General features: G+C 37.7%; 1 protein-coding gene across 1 annotated transcript; it reads left to right on the top strand.

The window, feature by feature from the left end:
- The first annotated feature begins 5,251 nt into the window (after positions 1–5,251).
- EIF3E (eukaryotic translation initiation factor 3 subunit E) lies at positions 5,252–27,322 on the top strand. The gene is made up of 13 exons (XM_084280544.1): positions 5,252–5,383; positions 7,101–7,215; positions 9,389–9,506; positions 13,264–13,306; positions 13,753–13,857; positions 15,858–15,983; positions 17,325–17,449; positions 18,530–18,656; positions 20,516–20,617; positions 21,554–21,663; positions 25,619–25,721; positions 25,968–26,102; positions 27,148–27,322. The coding sequence occupies exons 1-13, from the start codon at positions 5,294–5,296 to the stop codon at positions 27,184–27,186; spliced, it is 1,338 nt and encodes a 445-aa protein (XP_084136670.1). The 5' UTR covers positions 5,252–5,293; the 3' UTR covers positions 27,187–27,322.
- The last annotated feature ends 415 nt before the right edge of the window (positions 27,323–27,737 follow it).

Raw genomic sequence — 27,737 nt, forward strand, 5'->3', positions numbered from 1 at the left:
TGCCGTAATTACTGAAAGGAAAATGACCAGTTTCATCAAAGTTGGATTTAAATAATGCAGAAACTAAATAAAGAAACAAATGCAGTACTAAGGCAGTAACAAAACATTTATGACATAATGAAAGAAGAAAACACAACAAAAATGAATTCATTGCAAGCTGGTAAACTTCTGGAGGCACTACCTAACACACACAACCATGACAAAAAAATTGGTTTACTCTCGCTTACTTGGAAAAAGGTCAAGAAATATTCCATTTCAAGAAACACACCCACTTGCAATACAATGCTTGCAGTTTGGAACCCTTACACTAAAGTCCTCCTGAAACAAACATTCTATTTTCTATGCAGTGAGATTTCAAAACATTTAAAAATGCTGAAACTTGGAGGTAAACAACTTAAGCTAGAATAGTTTCAAGCCCTGTTTCCTGAACGATGAAGAGAACTGCACATTTTTAAAGTCACACTTGAAAGATGTAACCGAGGCAACAAAGGGAACAGTGTCCATTAAACTCATGGCTACAACCAGGTTCATATCAAATTCCGATGCCTTTCAAATGAAGTTAAAAAGCCTGGAGACATAAATATTTCTATCACCTTCAACTCAGATTTTCACATGCCATCATTCCACAGATGTTTTGATTTCTCATAACTGAACCTAAACTGATCAAAGAGTCAAGGACAAAGAAAGAAGATAAAACAAGAGCTGCTTATTGTTCATCAGCACATAGAGTTCTTTGCATATACAAACTTTAAAAATAATATTCACTACAAGCTGTTTTACACTGACTGTATTGGTACATTTTCATAATAATAATGTTTCCCCAAATACTTCCTGGGGCTATAACATTTAAAAATATTTCCCACTGAGAAAATTTCCTTTACCTCCCCCCCACCTTTATTTCTCCCTCCTTTTTATTTTTTAATAAATCCAAGTAGCAATAGTCTTCCTAATGAATTTCAAGTCACTTAACACATAATTTATTGTACCCCTTGAAGTATACTGCTAGTTTGAAAGATAACTTGAAAATACATGTATTTTGAATAACCTCATTCGTTTCTCTGATCTTCAGTTCAGGTATTCTTGAACTCCATGTTTTTTCTCCAAATCTCTCTCCTATGAACAATCCGGGATTGGAAAGCAAAGCTGGTTTCTTTCATGCTCACCCATCATCACCAATAATAAAGATTTGAGATTAAATTATGCCCTCCGCACTGATTCCAATACTTTGGGATAAAAGGCTTTACTCACAATTTCCTTTGCCTTGTTTTGTATACTCCAAGTACACTATGTCATACTTACAGAGCCAAATTCATTTATTCCTAAGCAATCCAAGCTCACTGAAGACTTCTGTAATTCCCAGATCTATCTCTGCTTTTTCACAGACCTTTCAAATCTCTATTGAAAGCACAGAATTGGACAAGGTGGTGGCACTGAAGATGAAAAATATGTACCTTTCAAATTATACTCTCTTCTTCTTTTGTTTCCTTGACGAAAAATGAATCAAAATTGTATCACAGGGGTGGAAAGTTAAGCAATATTGATGTGCAAAATATTCACCCCCATTCCTCTGATATACTGCATTCTCAAAAAAAGCAAAGCAACAGACTAAGAGCAAACTCAAAGCCCTAAGTAATATGGATTTTGCTGCTTTTATAATTTTAACCCTATCATGTGTCAGTGTAATGCATGATGTGTCCTTTAAGAGGATGTAAGTCACCAGAGACATCTACATGTACAAGAAATTCAAATCTGAAGCCTGTATTCTGACAGATGTCCTATATTTGTAAGGCATGAGAAAGGGAATGTACACATAACAACCCTTTTCTTATGAAATAGTTATCTTTCTGCTTCCTCAGTTCTTCATCACCTTTGTGGGGAGAAAAATAAAAAGTTATCCATTTACCTGTTTTAGAAAAACTGATGTTTGGTTGAGAGAGAATATATTAGAACTGACTGGTACTCAAATATTCACTTGATTCAAATGTTCAGAGCTGAACCCTGCAACACAGTAAGAGTTCCATAAAATGTCTGGGGATTTTTACAGGAGAAATATTTCCAAAAATACAGGAAGTGTCACATTAAAAGATGAAGATAGAGCCTAACACCACCCATGGGAAAAAGTAGAGTCAGGTAAGCATTGCTATGCTCAACATTTTAATAAGGCCATCCTTTCAAGCAAGGAAAACCTGCTTACACAAGCTCCACTAGTATAAATGCAGAGTCACTCCACTGATTTAATTATCATTCCATTAGACAAGTCCTTTACTAATATACAAAAAAGTGTATCAAGTAATTACAAAGTTTTAACATGGTACTTCCATATCATACACCTGTTGTCTCATTTTTCTTCCAACATAGTCATCTTCTACTTCATGATGATACAGCTGAATTATGATATAATTTACTCTAAACCTGCTTATTATCCAGAAATAGTTGACAGCAATTACCTCTTCTAGATATCACATTCTTGATTTTAGGAATTTTTTTTTAAACAAGTGTAAAAATATTTATGAAATGCAAGAAATAAAATCTTTTTTTTAAGGTATAAACAAAGCTAAAAGCCAGAAATATTATTTATGAATTACAAATACCAGGACTAAAAAAGAAAAACAGTTACATAACATTTGAATCATATAGTCTTCTGTGCCAAAGGATGTAGAAGTTACTCAGTTCAATTTCCCTCTGATAATAAAGTGAAACAAAAGTAATTTACTTTTGTAATGATTATTTAATTCTAACAATTCAAAGAATGTTGGATTTCGCTGCTGTGTTAACAGTAAGACAAGTGACAACCAATTATGTAAATGCAATCCTTAGACAAAATATCCTAACTATTTAGAAACTATGAAAACATAAGGGCCAGTCCAAGCAATACACATTCCTGTTGATTTTCTTAAGATACTTTTCTAGATAACTCTAGGCAAATGGCTTTTGTTCCATGAATCAAGCTACCAATCAAGTACAGTGTACTGAATTTCCAGAAGGAAAGCACTAAAGCACCCAAGCTTTAAGTCTGACCTGTGTCAAAAATTGTAATTGGCCAAGAGGTTACTATGCCTCGTGTAATTCCTTGGTCAGGTGTAAACTCAAATTTACTGCTATTTAGTTAAGACTGGCAAAGACTGTTTATGTCAAAACTTAAATGTACTTTAGAACACCTTTCACCAAGGATACAACTAAATGATATTGCTGAAGCAAATGGTTCTTTTCCTGGAACAGCAGTTCCCAGGGCCCAGAGTATATTACACTTAGGGAATTCACAAGAGTTGTCCTGACAGTTCCTCTTGTCATAGTATTATTTTAAGTCTTTCTGCTAAAAGGCTCTCCCCAGCTAGTTCCTTACACCTTTTCACCCACTACTGTACTTGCTTCTTGCAGACAGTCACTCATGAAATAGAGTCGATCATTGCACAGTGCCTTAGATGCTTTAGCCTTCTGTAATGCTGAGGACCTTGACTGGCAACTCCTCAGTCTGCTTGCCACCAGCAGCTCTCTAACCTACCTGCTGCAAGCAGGACCAACCAACATCAAGTTTGACCAGGCCCAGGTGAAACCCACAGAGGTATTATGGGAAAAGTATTATAGAGGATAGCATTCATCCTTAGAGATGATGTATGTCACCAGTGACATGTAGGTACCGTATGGGTACCATTTAAAGCAAATGATATCTACAACTACTATGGAAAATATAAGGCTGTCTTGCAGTTAGACACTTTTTCACTGATGAAGTTCTGAGAATGTTACAATATACAGAACTACAGATGCCACACCTTTTATATAAAAGTGTTAATCACTCAGGTTGATGTGAAGAACTGTCTTAATTCATCCTGCATAAGTATTTTTTAACCGTACAGGACACCTTCCACCATTGTATCACTGAGCCACACTGAAGACCTACAGACTAGACTGTCACATCCTTAATCCTGCAGCCTTTACATCTTTCTATAAAGGCAGGGAGAACATCACTAGTACCCTGGAGAATAGCTTAGTAAATGCACTACCTACTTATTTCTCATTTCCCATTTACACCTAAAACAAGCCTGCCAACTTCCCAGGCTAAGGGGATTCTATTTGTTTTAGTATTGCACAGCCTTTTGTTAAAGACAAAGTTAAACAGTATTCTAGTTTTTTGAGTGCATCAAGCAAATTGCCACCAGCCAACTCTACAACTGCTGTGTACTACATTAACTCACTATTCAGCATGAACAGCTACTGCAGCCGCCACACAGTCTGCAGTTCCATGATTCAAATGATGTATGCCTCTGCTCAGGGAAGGCTAAGTTTCCTTGTAACAAGGGCTTGAGTCATACGTTACGTGAAGAGATGAAGCTTGACTCACTAGAATCAACTGTGTGTCCTGACAGAAATCAGCAGAAAACATGCTAAGTATAAAAGCAAGAAGTACCTTTTATATCTTTCAATGTTCTGGTGAGTTAGCATCATGGTGAACTTGGACTTCCTTATTCTGGCTACAAGAAATATCCAAGTTATCATCAGTATTAATGATGTCCCTGTTTCTGTTACTAAATTCAACAGTACATTTCCACACTTGCTTAGATCTCACTGTGTAAACCACTGTGCACCAGCTCCTCAGCCTCTGTACTGCATCTCATCAGCCATGCTCACACCAAGAGCTCTGAGCCATGGCTAACACGGATCAAACGCCTCACCTGATGCCAAAGACCCTTCTCCTTTACCAGATTAAATCAAGTTCCCGCAGCAGGCACAAAGTGCTGGGCCTGGACGCGCACCTCAAACCAACCCTACAATGCTTTCTGAAGAGATTCGCCACCTCGAAATCAAGCTCTATTAAGCCGATCCCACAAGAGACAAGCTCCCCGAGCTACACTAGCGCCTTGCCCCAGCCGAGGCGCAGCAGGGCCCGGGAGGCGCAGGCAGGGCCCTGCCTCCTCCCCACAGGGCCCGGCGCCGGCCCCACCACCCCGCGCACCCGTCCAGGCCCTGGCGCCGACTCAAGCAAAGGAGCAGAACCCAGCCCAGGAGTCGGCTCAGCCGCCCCCCGCATCCACACAGCCAAAGCCCCAAGCTCCTTGCGGAGCCCCATTCGCGTCCCTCTGTCAGACGATCACAGCCCCCCGCGCCCCGCACCCACAGCCACACGCAGCAACGACCGACCCACTGCGCAGGCGCCTACCGCCCCGCCCCGCCCCGGTTCCGGCCGCGGCCGTGCGGGGCACGCACGCGCAGGCGCCGCGCAGGCGCAGAGCCCATAAGAGCCGCGACCGCGGGTCGGCGGGCCCGGTCTCTCTCTCTTTTCTTTCCTGTCGCCAAGATGGCGGAGTACGATCTGACCACCAAGATCGCGCACTTCTTGGACCGGCATTTGGTGTTCCCGCTTCTGGAATTCCTCTCTGTCAAGGAGGTATGTGGCAGTCCCCGGGGCGGGAGTGTCAGCCCCGCGGCTGGGGAGGCGAAGCGGCAGGCGGTGCCGCCAGCTGTCCGTGCTTCTCGTGGGCCTGGGCGCACCGTGGCTGCTGCTGCCGTTTCCTCGCTCGGGCCCTGCGTGGCCTGGGCCTGGGCCCGGGCCCATCCAGCGAGGCGACTCGCTGCCTCAGGGAAGAACTTGGGGTTTCTCCACCGTGCGTGGAGAGGGCGAGGAAGAGGCGCGTGGGCCTTCCGGCGAGGGAGGCAGAGCTGGGCCGCGGCCCAAGAGGAGGCCTGTGGCAGCCGTGCCTCCCGCGGCGGAGTTCCCAGGGCCGCTGGATGCGCGGCGGAGGGGAGCTCCGCTTTTCCTGTACTTAGCTTTCCGCTCCCCTTTTTCGGGGGAGGGCGAAGCTAAAGCTGTTCCACGCAGCCGCGGTTTGTTTTCTGCCGGCTCTCCAGCAGGATGACACCGTCCTCGTTAGTCGCCTGCGGCTCTGGTCGCTCGTGTTGTCCCTCAGCAGCGGAGTCGCAGGGCGGCGTGTGGGATTGCTAACTATTGCTAACCAACTTTAAAGCCGTTGTCATCGCGAATTTGTGCTTAAACCCAGTGTAATTTCCTTTGCGTGCTCTCCTTTGTTGGGCTTGTTATATATGCTTCTTTAACTATGCTACAATAGAGAATCCGGTAATGCTGGATATTGACGAGCGTTTAGTCTAAATTATCTGAAGCGTTCATCAGGGCCATTTAAAAATGAAACAAAATGTGAAAAGTTTGAATTTAAAATAAATATGATTTTAGGTTTCTGAAATGAACTGGTTAAGCATGCATATGTAGAGACAACTTGACCTGCCTGGTCATGAACTTGCTTGATGCCTGTTATCTTGAATGTCTGTCTAGTATTCTGGCATTTTCTAATCAACACAAGTTAAATTAGAAGTATTTTGAGCGTTGTTCTTGGTCAACATGCTGTTCAGAGTTGAATTAATGTTGTGCAGGGCCTGTCAAGTGTGTCCATAAGTGTGGTGAATTGTAATACGGCCTTCACGCAAACGTGTTTTGGAGGTCTGCTTTTGTATAGGCCCCTATTGAATAGCTAACAGTGGTTTTCAACTCCTGGCTAAATTATGAGGTAGGAACTTTAAATAATTTGACAAGTTTAAAAGAACACCATGCAATTACACAAGGTAAACTAAACTTGCTTTTATGCATTAGACCTAATGATGTATTTTAAGTTTGTCAGTGTTACAATTAAATTACAAGTTTTATATTGAGTAGCTCTTCTGAGTTCCACTTGAAATTGACTACTCTGCGCTGTTCACTGTGTTATTTTGTGGGAAATTTTTTAAAAGAAAAATGTGACAATTTTTACAATTTTTTTTCAATATACATATACTTTTCAGAGATTTTTCACGTTGGATTTTTTCATGTAAATTATAATAGGAACTACTATTCCTGACTAAGAACTAGTAGTGTTGCTGTAACTCATCTTCCTATACTGATAAGCAGCAGGAGGTTGCTGGTACCTTGCCAAAACCAGAAACGTAAGGAGGCTGTACAGTAAGCACACTAACTGCCTGGCAAAGCTGTGAGGTCTTGCAAAGCTGTGAGAACTGGTGTTTAATACAATTTATTGGACAAAATTTCATAAATAAACTGTGCTGTAAACTTAACTGCATAATATGAATTAGAAACTATGTAATGATTCCTTTTTCAGATATACAATGAAAAAGAGCTACTCCAAGGAAAACTGGATCTCCTTAGTGATACCAACATGGTGGATTTTGCAATGGATGTGTACAAAAATCTCTATTCTGATGAAATCCCACACGGTAAGCTGTTCATTTAGAAGTAAAAATTTGTTTTACAATCTTTCTATCGAAAGTAGTAAATAGCTGGTGACAATTTCTTGTTGCACTCAAAAACTAGAATGCTGTTTAACTTTGACCTGACAGAAAGGTGTGCAATACTGAAATAAAAAGAATCCCCTAATCCTGGGAAGTCTGGGTTTGTTGGTCTATCAGGAACTTGGTCTTCGATGCCTGAAATTGCCAGTTTGGTCATTTTGAGCACATTAAGGATGCAGCCTAATAAAGTTACGCTTATTTTTTTTGTCTGTCAAATTAAACACTATTGCACAACAATTTGGGGTCACTAGGCTTTTTCTTTAAAGTATCTGGCTTATTAAGGCTAGATTTCAATTGTAAGCAATCCCATTAATACTCTGTGGCTGGTTTTTAGGTTTTAAGGAGATTGGTATGCTTTTGAAAATGCTTGTTTTCCTCCTGTCAGTGCATAAATTGCTGTTTTTCTAGGAGAAAAATGATAATTAATATTGTAATGAATATGAAATTTAATCTCTTCCTGTCTTCATGATTTTGTAAGCTTCCCTCTTATGTGGGATGGATTTTTTTGGGGGCTTTTCCTTCCTGACCCTAATCTTTCAAGATACACTGTCTTCCTATTTTTCCATAACTTTTTTTCTGTTTTGTGCAATTCATCACCCTCTAAACTAGTGGTAATAGAGCGTGTCTTGCCTGCAGCTTGGGAGGAAGACTTGTGTACTTTTGCAAGTATCTCTTTTTTTCAAATATCTGCTAAGCTTTTATGTCGTCAGTTTGGTTTATATGACAACTTGCTGCTTGATCTGTGGCATTTATTCAACAGTATGAAGTTAACTTAAGCAGAGGTAATATTTTCACACTGAGTCAGTTGCTCAGGGTGCTTGATTGTAAGTCTTTCTATGGAATGATCTTCACCTACTCTGACATCTTTCTGGTATGTGTCATCTTTATGCATCGACACTTAACAGAGTGTCTGTACAGACAGGTTCTCTTTATTTGTGGAATTGCTGGCTTCCATACAATTTTACACTTTTTTTTTTTAAGACCTCACACTAAGTACTCAAAGCTAAATTCACTTTGACTGTTGTACTTAGAAACATCTCTGCACAATTTGTAGTTGCTGTTGTCCTCTCCCAATTGCACATCCAGGACATGTCACAGGAAAACATTTTCATACTTATAGTATGTTCAGCTGAAGAGTTTTTCTTTATTTCCACTCCCTCTCTTATAATATCAAGATTCATCTGAAGTTGGAGGTAATTTCTCCTTGCTGGAACATTTCCTGTCAGGCAAGTCATTCTTAGATTTAGGCTGGGTCATCCTCACGGTGTTATCCACATTGGACCTCCTTCACACATACATATATGTATATTGTTAAATCACAAAAGAAATCTCTAGCAAGTTCACTGTGGCATTGAGTGTTCTGGTGTGTGGCTCACTTTCATGGCTTCCTGCACTGTTCTCTCTTGGGATTTGGTCTTGCCTTCTCTGGTCCCAGAGGTTTCTTGGCTTGTATAGCCCACCTCAGGTTACTACTCCTTATTTTTTTAAAGCACATATGCTTTTTTGAGTTGTACTTAAGCATTCAATTTATTGTGCTGGTAGCACTTGGTGAGGAAGCTTGGGTTCATGTAAAATAATAACCCTAAAGCTGTTTGTTCTGTTTCTTAGTGTTTTTTCATAAAAGGTTTAATGTTCTACTTAATACATGCATACATGCATAGTGTTCCAAGACATAATTTTGCAGATTAAGCTGCTTTAAATTCTTTCTGTTGATTTTTAGTTAAGTATTCTAAAAAAGTGTTTTCAGAATCTGGTCAGAGGAAAATCATTGGCATAACAGTGCTGTTCACTTATTCCAAATAAACTTTCTGAAAAGGTTGTATCTTCCTTAGTGGAAGCCCAAAGATACGTCATCTAATACAGATTCTACTCCAGCTATACCTGCTCTTTAGGGACTTGATAAGAACTCCACACAGGAGGAAAGGAACAAAATGAGAGAAGATCTAAAATTAGTTGATAGATGCCTCTGGTTTTGTGATTTGACTGGGGATAAGCGAGGTAGAAATTGGGAAGACATGCAAATGTGCTGTCAGTAATTAGATTGGCTTCTGTGGAAACTTAAGATATTACATTAAAACTTTTTTGTTTGTGCCTTTAGCTTTGCGTGAGAAGAGAACAACTGTTGTTGCACAGCTGAAGCAGCTCCAAGCTGAAACTGAACCAATTGTCAAGATGTTTGAGGATCCAGAGACTACAAGGCAGATGCAGTCCACTAGGTAATTTCTAGTAATTTCACATGACATCTTGTTGATCTCTTAGGTATTTACGACAAGAATGCTTTCTATGTAACAACTGCAAAGCTTTCCAACCAATATTTATGTAGTGATTGTGATTCGGTAATTAAAATTACTGGCTACAATTTACTGGGTTTTATAGCAGTTTTTACCTTCTGTACATAAAGTGTCTGTTTTTCTTAATGTTGATGAATCAGCTTGGGAAAAGTGACAGTTGTCACAGTCAAGATTAATTTTGGGGAGGCTGGGGTTTTTTTGTTTGCTTTTTGAGTGTGATGTTTTTTGGGGGGGGTGAGGTGAAAAGTGTTGTGAAACAATTCAGTTTCTCTTTTCTAAGAGATTCTCTACCCTCTCCCTTTTCTACCTTCCATAGAGAATTATGGAGTGCTCTCTTAGTTTTGGACGTCTGGTGGATGAGCATCCTTTCAGCCTCATAGCACGTACTTCTTTCAGGAGTTCTGTAGTTCCCCCTGCCCTTATTCTCTCCCCACCCCCCCAGACTGGTCAGTTTCTTGGTGTAAGATAGTGCTTGTCCAAGCTTTTTAAGATGTACCCAATTTCATCTCGCTTTGCTTATAGGAGTAATTAAGTTAGAATGAGTGCATCTGCTTTATGGACTGTGAGTTTACTTATGGTTAAGTCCAAGTTGGGCGCTGTAGGAAAGAGTTCAGCTGCAGTCATTGAGGAGGTGACTCTTCAATGAGGTAACTGTGCAGTTTCAACAGAGGGGCTAGTAGTTATTAGTTTAGTACAAATTCCTGCTTGTTATCCTTCATAGGAGGCATTACTGTTACTACTGTAAATGTGTCTAACCAACTGGAAAATTAATTAGATCACTTCTGCAGCCTTACTCAAAGATTTCAAATAGACCCACATACCTGTTGCTTGCCTTGAATTTGAAGGTGAAGCCTACACTTGGATTTGTTGTTGGCAAGCTTTATGTGTCTACTGATATGGAAGACTGTAGCATAATTAGAATTTTCTTACAGAAGCATTAAATGCACAGACTTTTTTTTTAGTCTGCCAAAGTCCTCTTGTTGAGGTGTACCTTTGTTTGGGAGCAAGCCCCCTGAAAAAAAATGAGTCCTGTAAGGGGAGGAACTAAATCAAAATCTGCTGTGTTTGAACTGCAGTTTATCATCCTTATTTCCTTTTCCCTTTCTTGCTGTACCTGCTGAGACACCTCATGAGCCCTTTTAGCCTGGGTTTTCTCCACTCTGCATATTGTTTTCAGAATTTGTTGTAGCCTAATTTAGAACACGGTCAGTGCGGGGATGGTGACATGGAATGTGTTGGTTCTCAATGTACATATATAACAAGACATTGGTAGAAACTGAAACCTGTTAGTTTTCCAGCACAATAGGAAAAAGCTGCTGTTTTCTGGCATTATCAGAACAGAAGTACTTAAGCTTCTACTGTGAAAAGTCTTGTTCGGATAAGTAAAACAGCTTTATATGCTAGTTCAGCATGGGTATTTATGTTAGATAGTTATGCTAAGAGAAGGAGTTGGATTTGCTTATGACTTTGGTTGCGCAAGGCCAGGACCCACTTGGTAGCAATTGGGCCTTTTACTTTGAGTTATACTTCAAAAGCTGTTACTTACCTGTCTTGAAGTATCAACTGCGACTATCTCAATTTTCAAGAAAAGACTTCTGATACTGGCACAACTCTATTCAAATCTAATTGAACTTCTGATCCATATGTAGCCATCTTAGTCAATTCTTGCTTTGCCTTTAGCCAGTTTTATAAAGAGTATTTGGCCTAGCGAAAGAATTGCCTTGTTGCAATTGTACATACTGGCATTTCTTGGGAAATGCATTCTGTTGCTTGACCTTTGATTCATGAAAGTTGGTCAGTACTACTTAACTCCAAATCAGAAACATTATTTGGAAGCAAGAGATAAAATCAAAAAATGCACAGACAATGTCAGAAAACTTTGCAGCTCAGGAATGCTGGGATTTGTTTGTGATTTGACAGACATTTTCATCCAAATTGTTGTTGGGATGATGCAGTAATGGTGAGAATACTGTTGAGAGGTCAATCTGTGTGCACCTGAGTAGGGTGCTTTAGACAGTAGAAAAAAGAAACCAAAAGTTTCCAACCTTTAAGATTTTTTAACTGTTTTAAGTTTCTGCTGGTGACTTGGAATCTGTATATTTAGAGTTGCTTATTATTAGGACTTTAGATCATGGCTTTTCATCCATGACAATGCTGTTTGGAACAACAAAGTCTGGGAAATGGTAGAAGATATGTAAAGGAGACTTAGCAAGTAGAAATTATTTCAGGAATAAGCTCAAACATTTCTCTTTCCTTTTTTTTCCCCATGCTATTCTTGGAGGATATTGACTATTCATCTTTAATTCTAAATTCAGCGTTTCTCATCTTTGAAGTATGTTACACTGGAAGAAACCCATCAGATAATTTAATTGTTTCCACAGGCATTACTAGGATTGTCAATCTTGGTTAACTTGTCAATGTGCCATCCCTGTGGAATCTTATACTATACATTCTGATTAAACCAACTGGCAGCTTTGCAGCTAGTTGGTTTCAGAGTAAATGGGGAAATCTTCATCTGTATCTATATTTACTGTATCTTTATCCTAAGAGGAGTTTATAGCTTGGTTCTTCCCACGTAAATCTTGGGTACGTGTTCTATCAGCTATGATAGTTCTGTGAATTGCCCAAGTCACCTTTACCACATGATTGAGTGCACAGTGTGAAGGCAGAGAAGAGGTGGAGTGGAGGGTAGCTGCTGATAGCGAAGCATCCTGGGTGGGGGATGACATGGAGCTGGAGATAAGAGAGAAGTCATTAGTTCTTTCTGTATTGTAGAAAGACAGTCAGTCCATACAATCAAAGTGTCATGCTGAAAGTACTTCCTCTTTAGGAATATGAATTCAGCTGTGGGTTTTGTTGCCAGATGAATGCAGCAGAGCTTGAATGGAATCCTTATTGCACTGAAAAGCTGGTGTGCTAAAATTTCACTCTAAGAGCTGCTAAAGATCCAGTAGAGATACTGGATTAAAAATTTGACTAAATTAGATACCTGTGGTATTTTTAAACAACAGCTAGTCCTGTAGTCATTAATATAAGGCTTATTGGTGGTAGATAATTTCATGCATGCTTACTGTAAGATCAAACTTGGATATAGGTAATGTTTCTTCCAATATCCATGTTAAATTAAAAAACTTTCAGAAATGTGATCATGTGTGAGTTGGATGGTTAAAACTTCAGTATGGTTATTGCTTGTACTTGTGCATTCTGCAGGCATTTCCTGTGGTAAAGGTATTACTGCTAACTAATGTGCCCCAGTGCCAATAGTGGGATAAGTTTTTAATTCTATTTTACTTTAGTCTTTGCCTTTTTTCCTGTCTCCTGTTAAATTCAACCTGCCTGGCTACAGCAACTGCTGTGGAATTAGAACATGAAACTGGGAAGAGCTTTAATCAGAGTTGTACTTTCATAACAAAAACTAAGAATGCCATAAAACTTAAATCAACCTCCCACCCTTTCTTAACTCGAGTTACTGTTGCAGGTGGCATTTTTTATTTATAATTATATTAATTTAAGATTTAGAAAGTAAATAGTAAGAAAAAACTTTTGTGATGCTTTAGGAATAGTTGGCTCACTATTTATCGAGTTGCTTTTGCCCAACGAAGTGGAGGAATAGTTGTGTGGTGTTGCATGGTGACAATCAGTTTGTTTTGTAAAAACAGCATTTTTTATCTTTTTATTATAGGGATGGTCGGATGCTGTTTGACTACTTAGCTGAGAAGCATGGTGTAAGTTTCTTAATTCTTCTGTGTGTTTGAATTCAGTTCTAAGTATCTCTCTGTTCACATGCTTCTTCCCCCCCCACCCGTAGCCAGCAGCTCTGAGCAACTACAGACTGGCCTGTCTCATGTCACTAGCTAAGAGGCAGAATTCCTAATACATAAATTTGAGTGCCTTAAACTTTTACACAAACTAAAATAAAGCTGGACCTTAATGTTACCTGCATCTTTGTAACTAAGATGTGTCTTTCTTACTTTGAAATACAGAATTTCACTCTTTCCAGTATTGGTTTAATCTTTAAATTGGTGGCGTGGATTATGAGTGTAATTTTCTATTGTCTTTCCTGTGTACAATGCTTTTCAAAGAACTTAAAGACTTCAAAGATTGCTATTGAAATGGACTTGTAACAGCATTTTTCCTAGTGAAGAAAAGTGGTTTTTTTATTCTTTTTCAGTTTAGGCAGGAGTACCTAGATACACTCTACAGGTACGCAAAGTTCCAGTACGAATGTGGTAATTACTCAGGAGCTGCAGAATATCTCTACTTTTTTAGGGTTCTGGTAAGTTTGGGGCATTTGGGTTTTGTTTTGTGGTGTATTTGTTTGGGTGTTTTTGTTTTTAATGGAATACTTAAACCAGCAAGTTGTCTGTATTAATTCTTAGAATACTTGTGAGCTTTTTGAGACAATTGGTGTGCACCAGATAAAAGTTGAAAGTAATTTTAATGTCCATCTCCAACTATTGTCTACTAGTCATTGTCATGCTGAATTCTGAACTGTCCTTTAGATTTGTATGTTTTGTAATGTGTAATTAAGGAATACATCTCTCTTCCTCACCGTAAATGTATCCTGGAAAAAATATTAGAGAAAATAAAACATAAAAAAAACCACCAGCAAAATGAATACATGGTTTTGTGCACAGATGTTATCAAAAGTAGTGAAAAGCTTGCAGGTGGATTGAATGTAATTGGTGGTAATGATGAACTGCCAGCTTCTTATCTGAACTCTCATCTGTCTTCTCTTCAATTTTGTGGTGGATTTAAGAGCAGAAGTCATCTGCCTAGGAAATGTAAACAGCTTAAATGAGAATTGTAGAACCAGATCCATCATCTCTGAACCAGCTCTTTTCATGTTGTTGTAATTCATATCACTTCTTAATGGTGGGAGTGAATCTTGAGAATGAAGATTTAGTGTCTTGTAAGAATCTGAACACAGTAAATTTATTGTTGGTGGTCAGTGAATGTGCCATTTTACTAACAAATGGAAATTTAAGGTAACTGCTTGAAAATCCAGATACTGTAGCTAGAACAGCTGCAGTAACTAAAGGCAGTTATGTGAATAGCTAACTGTAACTGTGTGATTTGGAACCTGCACAGTGCATGTGAACCCCATCAACTAAGATATCTGTGAAATTGGCACCTTGATTGCTTGGAAGATCATGATTTCTAAACTGTGTATCCCTCACTGACAGGTGGAGTGACTAATGTTATTCCTAATAGCTGCTTGTGTCTAAAAATATCCTAAGCTTTATGAAGTATTGCTAGAGCAGATAATTCCTGCAACTTACTTTAAAGAAGTAAAATTGGGAAGTATATCTTCAGTTTGCCTAGAGTTTAAACTTAAAAATTCAACTCAATCCTACTTTAATCTGAATGTGTAAGATGAAGCCGAGTTCTTTTGCATGGGTTTCAGTGTTATAGGTACATTCTATGTCCTGAGAGGGGAAATAGAAGTTACTTACGTAGGTTTGTGGGCATCTGTCCTTAATTCTAGGCTTAGAGTTCTATTCTTGTGTGTCAAATAACTTAATTTCAGAAAACGAAGTACTGTTTCTGTGCTGGCAATAGCTTGGTATAGAACTTTTACTAATTCTGGTGGGAGAAGATTTGTTTAAATTTCTGAGTCATGAAACGTAACCTATGAAAGAACTATTGTAATTGATCTGAGAACAGAATTTGACACTGTCAATGACCTAGTGTAATTCATTCCCATATAAAACTAACAGAGCTTGACCTTAGGACTACCCTTCCAGGAAATAGATTCGCTACTGTGAAGTTGCAGGCTTCTGGTCCTTTCTGTAAGAAGTACACTTTTTGGCACAGCATTGGCAGAAAGAACTTTAAGTACCAGCTTTTTTAATTATGGTGGCTACCTACTGTCATGAGTTCTTTAGGAACCTGCTTTGTAACAACCTTGTCTTAGTAGTTTAGAAGTGTTTTTATATGGTGTGGGGAAAAAAAACCAAAACAATAAAATTGGAACCTGTGTGTCACCTGGTGCTCAGTCTTTTTTTAAGCTTAAACTTCAGCAGTATGGAGCTTTGTGTTACAATGGCAGGATTTTCTAGTTTCTACTTAAGAAGTTTTACTGCTTACTTCCTTCTGTACCTGACTAGCTTATTTTTTAAGAAATATTTTATTTTGAAAGATTAGGACTGAGTAAATTTGATAGTTTATAAATTAAAAATACTGCCAGGAAATACTTTTCTTATTTTTTTAAAGTAATAATTTAAAAAAAAAAGATTACTAAGCGTATGACTTTGTTGATGTTGTTGAAAATAGGTTCCAGCAACAGACAGAAATGCTTTGAGTTCTCTGTGGGGCAAACTGGCATCTGAAATTCTGATGCAGAATTGGGAGGCAGCCATGGAAGATCTCACAAGATTGAAGGAGACAATAGATAATAACGTAAGTAAAATCTTGGTAATGTTTAGTAGGATGAGAGGTTAGAGGTATTAGTATTTTTTTAATCAGTCATTTACAGTCTTTTTTTAGGAGTAGCTTACCACTTTTTCACTAGATAATTTACTAATAGTGGGAGTGTTGTAGAGTGGTCATAAAGAAATAGTTAAGCTACAGTTTTCAGATTATTTGTTCCACTCTTACCATATTTGAGAGCTTCTGTGGCATTTCCAGTAAATAGAAAACCAAACTAGGCTCAAGGATGAGTTTGAGGGCAAGGTATCATTGTGTGAAATTTGATTGATTACTATTAACATTCTGTAAAGAATAAAATGTTTGTTGCTCACCTACAGTCTTTTCATGTGAAAAAGCTTCTTTTGACAGAAAATACAAGTCTGCTTGTTTCTGTAAATAAGTCTTCAGCCAATTCAACTTCCTCATCAGCTACTGGGTTCAGATGACCATAAAGGTCATGAAGGGAAAGAGTGGGGCTGAAGTACTACTTCAGAACAACTGAAGTAATGAATGACTTCTCAGTCTCTCTCAATGGGCATATCTGAAATGTGAATTTTATGCTCCTGAACCAGAACCTTGAAAAGGTGTTAGGTGTTTTGTTTTTGTGCTTGTCTTTTTTTTTCCTCCTAGAAAAAAATCTTCATCTTCTATGTGACAGATAAAGAGAATTTGTTAACATTAGTTAATTTTCTCATCTCTGTGAGCCTATATGATTATAATAGACTATTAAATTTAACTTACTTATTAGACTCCCAAGATTTTTGTAGCATGTTGCTTTGCAGACTATCTGAAGAGCTGCTGAAATTTGGAGCCAATATAGATACTTAATGCACAGATAAGGATTTAGCTCTCATCTGGTTTAAATGAAGGTACCTACGTTTTTGTTTCCTGGCTGATGGTGACTGCGGTGTTAGATCATTTTCTGAGAGCGTATGGCAAAAACATTCTTGTGAGGTTTTAGAGTAAGAAAAACTGAAAAGCTAGAGAAGCCCAGTAATTCCTCAGATTGTATTTGAAAAAATTCAGGATTGCAAAGGAAAGTAGTAAATTATATTAGTATGGTGGTCTTTGGAGAAAGGAAAACTATGCTCTTGCCATAACAAAATACAAATTCTGGCAAATTATTTGAATATAACACTAAAATCTATTTTGCTTATGAATTTCATCAGAGTTCTTTGAGAGATGACAGGTAAAATGCTGGATGTCAAACTTGGCCTGAGAGTGGTAACAGCTAAAAGGATACAGTTGAAAATCACAAAAATTTGAGCAATTACTGGTTTTCATGCAAACTTTCTGTGTTGTGACTTAAAACAATGTTGTGTTTTCTTTTAGTCTGTCAGCTCTCCACTGCAGTCTCTTCAGCAAAGAACGTGGCTTATCCACTGGTCTTTGTTCGTGTTCTTTAATCATCCCAAAGGGAGAGACAATATCATTGACCTTTTTCTCTATCAGCCACAGTAAGTTGTGTTGTGTTATGTTGGGGTCTTTAAAGCAAAATGAATATGTAAGCTTGTCAGACATTCTTCAGCCCAGAGCCTGAGGGTGTTCCAGAAGGTGTAATGATATTAACATTTTGGATATTTTTTCAAGCCTTTTTTAATTTTTATGCATAATCTGCCTTTCATCATGGCTGCAATTTCCCTTCAAGGAGAAAGAAGAGACAGGAAGAACGGGCACTTTTATTCTGGTGCTTGACAGGGGGAATGGAATAATTGGGTTTGCTATATTGCCAGCTCTTACCACATCTTTTAGGGCTAGAGTGGAGAAGATCCTGTTCTTTTGATTTTGCAAAACCTACTTAAGGGTTCTTGAGGAAAATCAGAGAATAAAAATGAAAATTGACATGCCAGCTACTCGAGAGAGGGCTGACAACTTATATGTAGATCTAAGAATCTAGAGCAGCTTAAGACTGAGAAGATAGTTTTAAGTTTTGCTGCCTTTCCAGTAGCTGGTTGGATATAATGTATTAGAGAAGGAGAATAGAGCAAAGAAAAGCAGTTTAATGTTTTGCATGATGATCCCAATAGATCTGGTAATTTGTAGTAGACTTTTTTTTGTCTCCTTTTTGTTTCACAGCCTATGTGATGGTTTGGGTTTTTTTTTTTAATTTGTGATTTCTACTTCTCACTTGAAAATGTGGGCTAATTTATTGGAGAGTTGAGCAGGAAAGCTGCAGGCACAGATGGAGGTATGAAAAAGGGCTTCCAGTGGCTCTGTGTGCCCATGTAAGCCTCTCCTATGAAAGCAGTGTAGCTCACTGCTTAGGTCTGTTTTGACCTGAATTTTGCATACAGACTATTCTTTTTGCAGCACTAGTGTCTTCTCTCCCTAGTGCACTGCTGTCTTCTTTCCATTCCCTCCCTCCTCTCCCTGTCCAAAAAAGATGATCACAAGATTAACAAAAAAACTAATCCTTCTATGTTTGAATAAATGTGCAGTCGTAAGTCCTAGTATTGTATTGCATAAAAGGTGGGTAAGTTGTTGTCCTGAATAATGTGTTGATGCATAATTGCTTTATCTGGATTTTTTTTTTCTAGGTATCTCAATGCAATTCAGACAATGTGCCCACATATCCTCAGATACCTGACTACTGCAGTCATAACAAACAAGGATGTTCGAAAACGCAGACAAGTGCTGAAAGATCTAGTCAAGGTTATTCAGCAGGTAAGTACTGAAATAGCTGGTATTTTCTGTCCGTCCTTTACTGAGACTACATAATAACTGTCTTTTTAATAATATGCCTGTTTTTTTTCCTTTTATGTCAACAAGCAATTGGTAAATATTTTGGGTTTATTTCTGTATGATTTACTGCAGAGAATTCAGTGAGGTGTGAAACAGTTTTGGATCTTGCTCTTTTTTAGCCATCCCTACAAGGAATTGTTATATGGATAGGGAACCTTGTTTGCATTTCAAAACCACTGAACTGTATGCATTATTTTATGTTCATGTTGCATTTCAGAAGCATGTGAAAATGCTTCTGTTACAGTTTTACGAGGATGCAGACAGACATGGGCAAAAGCAGTAAAGGAAATAGAACTTAAAGGGATTACAGTAAAGATTTTTATCTGGAATGAGCGTGCTTCCAAGACACATTATTCACAATGTGTTCTTATTAAGCTGATATGTACATGACAGTGTGGTTATTACAGGCTACAACTCCTTTATATGCACTTCAAGCATTGATGTAGCTACCTATGCAAAACATGGTCAGTGCAGGAATCAAATTTCAAATCTTTTTAAGCATGTGTTCACAAGAAGTAGTATAAGAAGCTATAGACTAGTTGATGTGTAAAGACTCATTTCTTAAGCTAAAACTTTACTTAGCATTAAAGATATAACCTAATATGAACTAATAATATTAGAACTAAAGTAATGTTTTACAACTTTGCTGCTTTTTTATCTTGTACAATTGGTAGGAATTAAAATGAAGGATTGTGAAGCTGTTCCTTTTGAAAACACTGACTCTGGCTTTGGCTTTGAAATACCTGATGAGATTTATTTTTTAAATACTCTTTTATTCTGTGTAGTTTGTTATATTAAATGGTGGAGGTTTTATAGATTTGGAAGCAGTTTGGATAGGATAACTAGTGACTTTTCTGCGTAGGAGAAACAAAGCATTGAATTAACTTATGTCAAATGTCATATATAACCTAAGTGCTTTACTAGCAGTTAGAGATTACTAATACTTGCAATACCTTTGCAAGTATTGAACTGCTAAGCAAGCATTTTGTTGTTCACATATGACGGTGATGGATCCAACTGTTTTACATTGTGGATGTTAATAACACGGTTAACAAGTACAATTTTGATATAAAAAACCCAACTCTGCTGTCAAACCCGAACTTTAAACTTAAATAGTATGAGTCTGTAAATACAGTTCCTGGGGAAGGAAAAATTACTGATCCAGAAAGAAAAAATTGCTTGTCTTTTTATATGCTGAAGCAGATACTGATCTGTACAGAACTAAGCTGTCTTAAAAAGTGCATTAGACAAAAATACAGGATTTTAGTAAGCCTAAATTAGCACACTTGTATATAGATCTAGTGTTGATCCTGCCTTGTAGTTAATGTTGAATCATTCCTATAATGCCAAAACAAGTTTGAGGATATTGTATATAGGAAATAGCATTGTTTGTGTTGTCAGTGTAAATCAAATGATCATTCAATTTGAATTACAAAGGATTTAGGGTTAGATTAGTCTTTGAAATCAGAATTTGTAAAGAATATATGTTCTGCCATGTTACATGATACTCTTTTTGATACAGAGCCAGCTTTAGTCTGACATTTTTGAAACCCAGAGATGAAGGTGAAACTGCACTTCTGGTTGTTTAAACATAGTATTGGGGGGGAGGGGTGGGGAAGCACACAACTTAGCTTTTAGGAGAGTAATTAGGAGATCTAACAATATATTATTTCAGATGATGTATGGACTGATTTCCAGTATTAAGTTTTGTTTAAGGATGTAAGCAATACTCAAGTAATCTTGTGGCCTTGATTTCTGATATTGTTCCTAACTTCTGACAGGAGTCCTACACGTACAGGGACCCTATAACAGAGTTTGTGGAATGCTTGTATGTTAACTTCGATTTCGATGGTGCACAGAAGAAGCTGAGAGAGTGTGAAACAGTAAGGATTTTCTTCCTTTAAAGAAGTCTCAAATTTGCAAGGAGAGACAGATAATTTGTTTGAAGTGGTGTTTGATTCCATTTAATTCATGAGTGTGTGGGGGTTTGGGAGTGTTTTTCGAGGGTGTTTTTTTTGTACAAATCACTTTGTAAAACTTTAACAAGACTTAATGGTAAGGATACAGCTTTAAAATTATATTTAAGCTGTTCTAGGACAATACATGAATACCTATCATGCATTTGGCTGAACTTCAGCTTTTCCATTAGCTGAGAAGTAGTGGAAGAAAAGCTTGGATTTGCCTTTTGTGAAATATACCGCATCCTGGAATTGTAATAGTGAGAAGTAATATGAAATAACATTTGGATAGTTGAATACATACTCTTGGGAAATTCTTAGTTAATCTACTATGAACAGTTGAAGATGCCTAATGCTTGAGTTTGTTAATGTAAAGGTTAGTATTTCTAACAGCTGTACATTGCTATCAATTTTTGTAGCATCTGATTGGACTTTTGTTAGTATTAGTCACCACATTGAGTGAATCAGAAGGCTTATCTTCACTACATAGGGCTGGTGGTCCTGTAATCTCAACTTCATAGGTACACTTGCACTACTAAGTAGGCTGGCTTGCATGAGAAAACAATCATATAGTATCAGGGGGGATTTAAATTTTGAGTGTTGATGGCATCCTCAGTAGAATTCTGACTACAGTAGACCTTGTTCTCAAGTTAGATCTCAGTGATTGTGTTAGCATGTGATTTACATTTGGCAAGCTGCAGAATAAGGAAAATTTCTAAACTTGTAGCTTTCTCTTTGCATCTTGGTATATTGAGAAATGGTTTTAACACTGTTCGCTAGTTTTGCTTATTGATGGTGCCTACCAGTAAATTACTGCTTCCATATTTGTTGTCAGTGTTCCCTTTCTCCTTAAACTTGCAGGTGCTTGTGAATGACTTCTTCCTAGTGGCATGCCTCGAGGACTTCATTGAGAATGCCCGTCTCTTCATATTTGAGACTTTCTGTCGCATCCATCAGTGTATCAGCATTGGGTAAGATTAACTTCTTAATGTGACAGGTCAGAAAAATCAGTTATAGCTGACAGTTGGACTAACAGTGTAAACTTCAGTAGTAAAAGACTTGGTCATCAGATGAAATGAAAGTTAACTCAAATTTAATTAGATAGCTTTCTAATTTTATAGCTATAATGCGATAAATTACAATTAGACTTTCAAGTTGAGTTCTTGTGGTTAACCTTAAAACATGGTCTAACACCTGCATGCTCTTAAACAGTGCTTTCAAGCTAAGACTTTTTCACATGATCTCAAGTTGGATCTTAGCTAGATTTAATGGAAACTTTGATACCCACACTTACGCACACTTAAAATCCTTCTGTGTGGCCTTTGCTCCCATTCCCATATTTCCACATCTCTTAATTTCAAAATGGTGTAAGAACTTTGAATGCTATAAAAAAACCTCAGTGGTATAGAACAGTGCAGAGATCCTTCAGACAGCAGAAGTCAAAGCTGTTCAATTGATCAGGTTCAATGGAGTCCTGTCACCAGCTTGCATCCAGAGCAAACATATGTATCTGATCCTCTGAAAAAGTTGTTTAATGCTGTTTGAGCTCAAAAGAAAAGAGAGAAGATTGTCTTATAGTTTTGCAAGCTTATTGAAAGGATTACTTTTTACGGGTAGGTGTAGTTGAAGGAAGGATGAAGTTTCTTATTTTAATCCCTCCTCACTTCAGAGTCACGTGGACATTCCTACCATGTATCAAGTCAGATAATTGTATGTAGAATCAATCGTCACTAATGAGAATGTTTTTGGTAGGTCAGTTTGTGATGGACATAAGCCTTAAATTTCTGCACAAACTGTAACAATCATTAGATTTTGGCCTAAGTGGGGTGCATAAGGAGTTTCTTAAGGCATTTTCAGACTTGGATTTGGAGAAATTAACTAGTGAAAATGCTTTAATTAAACATTTGACTGAGGCGTAGCTCTTGGGTTTCTATGTCCACAAGTGATTTCTACTGCTGTTCCTGGAGTTTGAAACTAGTTGGTTGGACCACAGTGCTCAATAAGTGATATTTAATTAATTAATTATTCAGAATAAATTTGAAAACAGTTAGTGGGAAATCTGCTATTTCTTATGCTGAATTGAAAATAGGTAGCTCATGTAATGCTTTTTAAAAAATGCTTACACGTGTTTAACAGCTGACAGTTTTCCAAAGGATGTAGTTGCTTATCAGCTGTAACTTAAGTCACACATCCCAAATCATCCTGCAGTTAGCTTCCTATTTGAAATACATGTTTAATAGGAAGTAATAGGTGGAATTAATTCAGAATGTGTTTTGCTTAATTTGATATGCATGTATTAAATTGAACAGCTGAATATGCTTCATTCTTCTTTTCTATGTTTTTCTTCCGTGCAAAGCCTAAGATACGCCTGTTCATATATGATGATGTGCGGAGTCAGTAAACTTACCTTTTAAGCAGAGGAGAACTTAACATTTGCTCTAGCATGACCCAAATAAACAAATCTCCTTATAAAACAGAAGGAGAGAAATAAAGGTAGTTTCAAAAAGAAATCACCTGTAATTTGAAACGGTAGGCAGTGTTCCGCAAGAACTGTAATTCATTGTAATTTTTTTACTTTTATTTGATTATAGTGGGACTCTTTATAAACAATGATGAGCAAGAATGTAACTTTTCTTGCTTCCAGGCCTTAGTATTAATAGTGTTAATATGTAATGGTAAATCTGAATCTGTTGCTTCAACTGGTAAACGTTTACGGGGGTTAAGCTGTAGTTGGAATCTCTTGAGAGTATTTGATATCCATTTTAACAGTGTGTAGGAAAATAGTGGTGTTTGTTACGTAACTGTAATCAGGATAGACATTCAGTGCATTTGCTATGAAACTCTTTTTGATTATGTGCCTTATATCTATGTAAATCTCAAAGCTAGGAATTGAGATAAAACAGGGGTTTATATCCCTTCTTACCTTGTCACTTTCATTCTATGATTAGTATACTGCTGGGGTTTTTTTAAATGCACATGCAGGAAAAAATACCATACAGAGGTGTGCTATTTCTGTAGCTGTATATATGCTATATGTTCATGTGACATGTTTTAACTTCTGAAAAGCCTGCCTTTGAAGGAGCTGGGCTAGTAAAATTTAGATGTAGTAGGAAAGAGTGAAATTATCTGTGAGGTGATACAATGCACATTTATAGCTTCTGGCTTGGAATGACAAGTCCTGTGACCTTTTAACCTGAAGTTCTTGTGTACTTGAAGGGGAAGGGAAAAGCAAGATCTAGATGCTGTAGGTTGAAAGGGGCTTTTGGAGGTTTTCTGGTTCATTTCTGTGCACCCAATTTAAACTCCAAGCAGGACCCATTTCAATGATCTCTTACACTAAAGGCCTTATCTAGTTGATTCTTGACCGTTGTCGAAGATAACGGTTCTATGCAGTAATCGCAAAGGTGTGTTGCTTAATCCCCAGGGTAGTGGCAGTAGCTATTCCTACGATCATCTGGAAGAGGAGTTACTGTATCAGAATCCCATTGAATTGCCCTAACATGCATCTATCCCATCCATCACATGTTTGAAATGTCATTATTTCAGTTTAGCTTATCACTAAGTAGTAAAACAATTCGTAGCTTCTCCCTATTGAAATGTCTACCTTATTTTGTACCAATGACTGTGAATTCCACAAGAACTTATATTCCTGATATATTCTTTTGTCTGCCTTAACTGGCTGCAGTTGCTAAATCAACCACAGATTAACAGATGTAGTGAGACAGTAGCAGCTGTGGTTGGATTTTACTTTGCCTAACGAACTCCAGAAACTTTGCCTGTTTTTTTATGTCAGTGCAGTGAGTTCAGTGCAAATACAGTATTTTAAGTTACTTTGCTTTTTTTTATTCACCTCATTTCATGTGACTGAAAAAAATGGGGTTTGCTGTTACAGTTGGGAGGAGGGTGAAAGGTCAAGAATGTATAGGAGACGAGACTGCATAAAGAAGATACAGTTAGTCTAGCTGGGTAGACAAGGTAATAATTGATTCAAAGTATTTGGCAGTAATAATTGTCAAGAGAAATCACTCTTTCAGGTGGAGAAAAATATGTTTAGGCAAGATGCTGTGAAATGGTGAGAAATTGACCTCTTGTACAACTTGGTGCGGCCAGCTGGCTTTTTGGTCATGTCTGTAGCCCTTACCTCATGTTTGTTACCTCAGTCTGAAAGCTGATGAAAGAATGAGCGTTACAAATGTCCTGTATGAGCCAATTGCCAGCAGGAGACCAAAGGAGTTGGCTAAAAAGCTATGGGAAACACCATCAGAAGAAATTATTCCTGGACAAGAGTGCTTGTTTCACTAAGAATTTTCTCTCTTCCTCCTCCACCATCCCTCCTTGAAACTGGAAGATGTTTGGGCATAGTCTATTTGGACACTTTTTCTACCAAACTCTCTTGTTCCTCTTGTTCATGAAACTTCAGGGTGAAGTTTATTGCTCAATCAGCTACTGAGAGGCAGTTTCCTAGACTCATTCTCGTCTAAAGTTTCATGACTGACAGCTGGATATAAATAAGAATAAAATCAATTCAGTTGTTCTCTAGATAATGATGGTTGCTCTTTCGTGTTGTGAGAACTTAGTTGACAATATTCCAAAGAACACTTGTGTAGGCAGGGTTTAACAGGAATGTAGGAAAACTCTGCAGGTGAAGACTCAAATGCCAGATGTATCAGAATGACTTAACTGTATACTTCCCAGAAGTGAATTCTTTATTCCCAGTATAAAGTAATAATGTTGGGAGATGAGCAGGTGTACGTGTATGTAAAGTAATTTTGGCCAAATGAAAGTATGCTTCCTGTGTATGTGAATGCAAGTCTTGGCCTGTGCCAAACTTGGTGTTGAACTTACTAGAGTCTATGGTATACCAAGTTAAGTTTACTGACATCAGAGGGATTTTATTTCACGTTTTGATTGTCTGTTATCTTCTAGTATGTTGGCAGACAAACTAAATATGACTCCTGAAGAAGCAGAAAGATGGATTGTCAATCTAATTCGAAATGCGCGATTAGATGCCAAATTGGATTCAAAGCTGGTAAGACACTCTAGATGGATCCAAGTGAATTTGTTGAAATCCTCTTGAAACTTTTAATATTTCAGGAACAGCAAACTCTAATTTTGCTGGGTTTTTTTCTTTGCCTCTGAAGTGTGGTGGACTTCATTTATTCTTTTCTAAACCTTTATGTAAGATCTGTGAAGCCTCTGAAAGCCGAAAAATAAATTAAAAGGTGCGTGCATTCTAAGTGACAGTTAAATTTGCTGTATCTTTCTTGTGTTTTAGGGCCACGTGGTCATGGGCAACAATGCAGTCTCTCCTTATCAACAAGTGATTGAAAAAACCAAAAGCCTGTCTTTTCGTAGTCAAATGTTGGCTATGAACATTGAGAAGAAATTGAATCAGAGTGGGAGGTCTGAGGTTGGTATAAGCTATATTTTTCTGAAGTCCTGCTATCTGTTGAGACACATTTAAGTATAAATCTTAAGCTGTTCCTTAATTTATCCTTCTAGTTATGGCACTAGATACTAAATTGAAAAGGTTTTTTTTATAGTGAGCATTATAAAGTGATTCTCGTTTTCTTCTTGCCTCTCATCACTAGATTAGTATTCTTATTTGATTATTGTTGTGCAGCTAGATGTTTCATCTGTCATGTCTACTTCCTTTGAATGGTCTCTTTCACCACATGAAAATGGCAAGTTTTGAAGGGTGGCACTTAGGAGTAGTAACTCTTTTCAAGCAGGTTGTGCTTGAGAAGTATGAGAAGATGTATCTGGAGTATTGAGAGAAGAATGAATGATGCAGAAGGCTGGAACTTGGAGTGGTTCAACAACCCTAACTGCTAAACCCATTTCCTGAAATGGGGAATATAATTAGGTCAGCCAGAGGTTTAAGTAGAACCAGTGAAAATAAGGAAGGTGGCAAGATGATCTGGTTTTTGCCTCTGTCCACTTTACAGTATGGGAAGCTTTGTGAGGATGAAGAACAGCATAAGGCGGGTAATTCAGAGGTCCACTAAGGACCGGCACACATGTACATAAACCACAGGCTTTTGCTGTAAGTTTTACTGGGTATTGTTTCAGCTTGGCCAAAACACCTCGATGGGAGCTGTACAATCAATTAGTTTATTCCATTAAAGGGAAGTCACCTGAAACTTGTATGATGCTTTTTTCCTATTTGAAAATAGAGCTGCTGAATTATTTTTACGTTTATTTTAGAGTCTTCTAGAACGTTTCTTTTTGAAACAACTGAATTGGGGGACTCAGGCTCTACAACCTCATTACAGTGTCTATTTCTGCTATATTCACACTTGCTTTAAATTTTTAGGGTATCTTCCCTTAATTAACAATACTCCTTAGTCATATGTCAGTGTTTTTTAAAAATAATTTTTCATAAATTTCAGTAATCAGCAGATAATACAGTAATTTCCTTTCTACTGATCCTTATTTGTTTGTTTATTCTTTAGGCACCTAACTGGGCTACTCAGGACTCTGGCTTCTACTGAAATACTCTGCAGAGGGGGGAAAATCAGTTTTGATTTGACTAAAAAGCACATTAATGTGTAACTTTTTTGAAAAAAAAAAAAGGTAATTGTGTTCCGTCTAAAAGTATATGAATAAAATTGGCTACTTTTAACAGTCTGTGCATCTCTGACTTACAGATAGGTACTTTATTATAATGTCGTCTAGGAGCTTTTCAGTGCAATGGTGCTCTTAAGCATTTTGGATCACAGTTTGCAAAATTTAAAAATGTTAATTGTTATATTTGTTTGTACCAGAGGATGCTGTTGCTCTCTGAGGTGGCTGTTATAATTAGTTATTATCTATTGCAGATGTTACACACAAACCAGCTGGTACAAATGGTTCCCTACTGCACATTTGGCCAAACCAAATGCTCTTTCATGTCTTTGTTGCAGAAGAAGGTTGGTAGAGTGAAGGCCTGCATAGCCTACACATTTTATGGAACCTAACATATAATGCAGAACAATTTGGGTAGATCTCTGTTTATGCCTCAGATTTTTTATTATTCTAAATCTCATTTTTAGTCTTTCCCAGT

This window comes from Gallinula chloropus (assembly GCF_964237585.1).
Source record: "Gallinula chloropus genome assembly, chromosome: 2".
NCBI lineage: Eukaryota > Metazoa > Chordata > Aves > Gruiformes > Rallidae > Gallinula > Gallinula chloropus.

Bases quoted from the DNA above. Each gene is read 5' to 3' on its own strand.
- EIF3E (XM_084280544.1), top strand. From the start codon at position 5,294: ATGGCGGAGTACGATCTGACCACCAAGATCGCGCACTTCTTGGACCGG. The intron at 15,984-17,324 runs GTAAGTAAAATC...GTTTTCTTTTAG, and splicing joins AGGAGACAATAGATAATAAC to TCTGTCAGCTCTCCACTGCA. The intron at 25,722-25,967 runs GTAAGACACTCT...CTTGTGTTTTAG, and splicing joins CCAAATTGGATTCAAAGCTG to GGCCACGTGGTCATGGGCAA.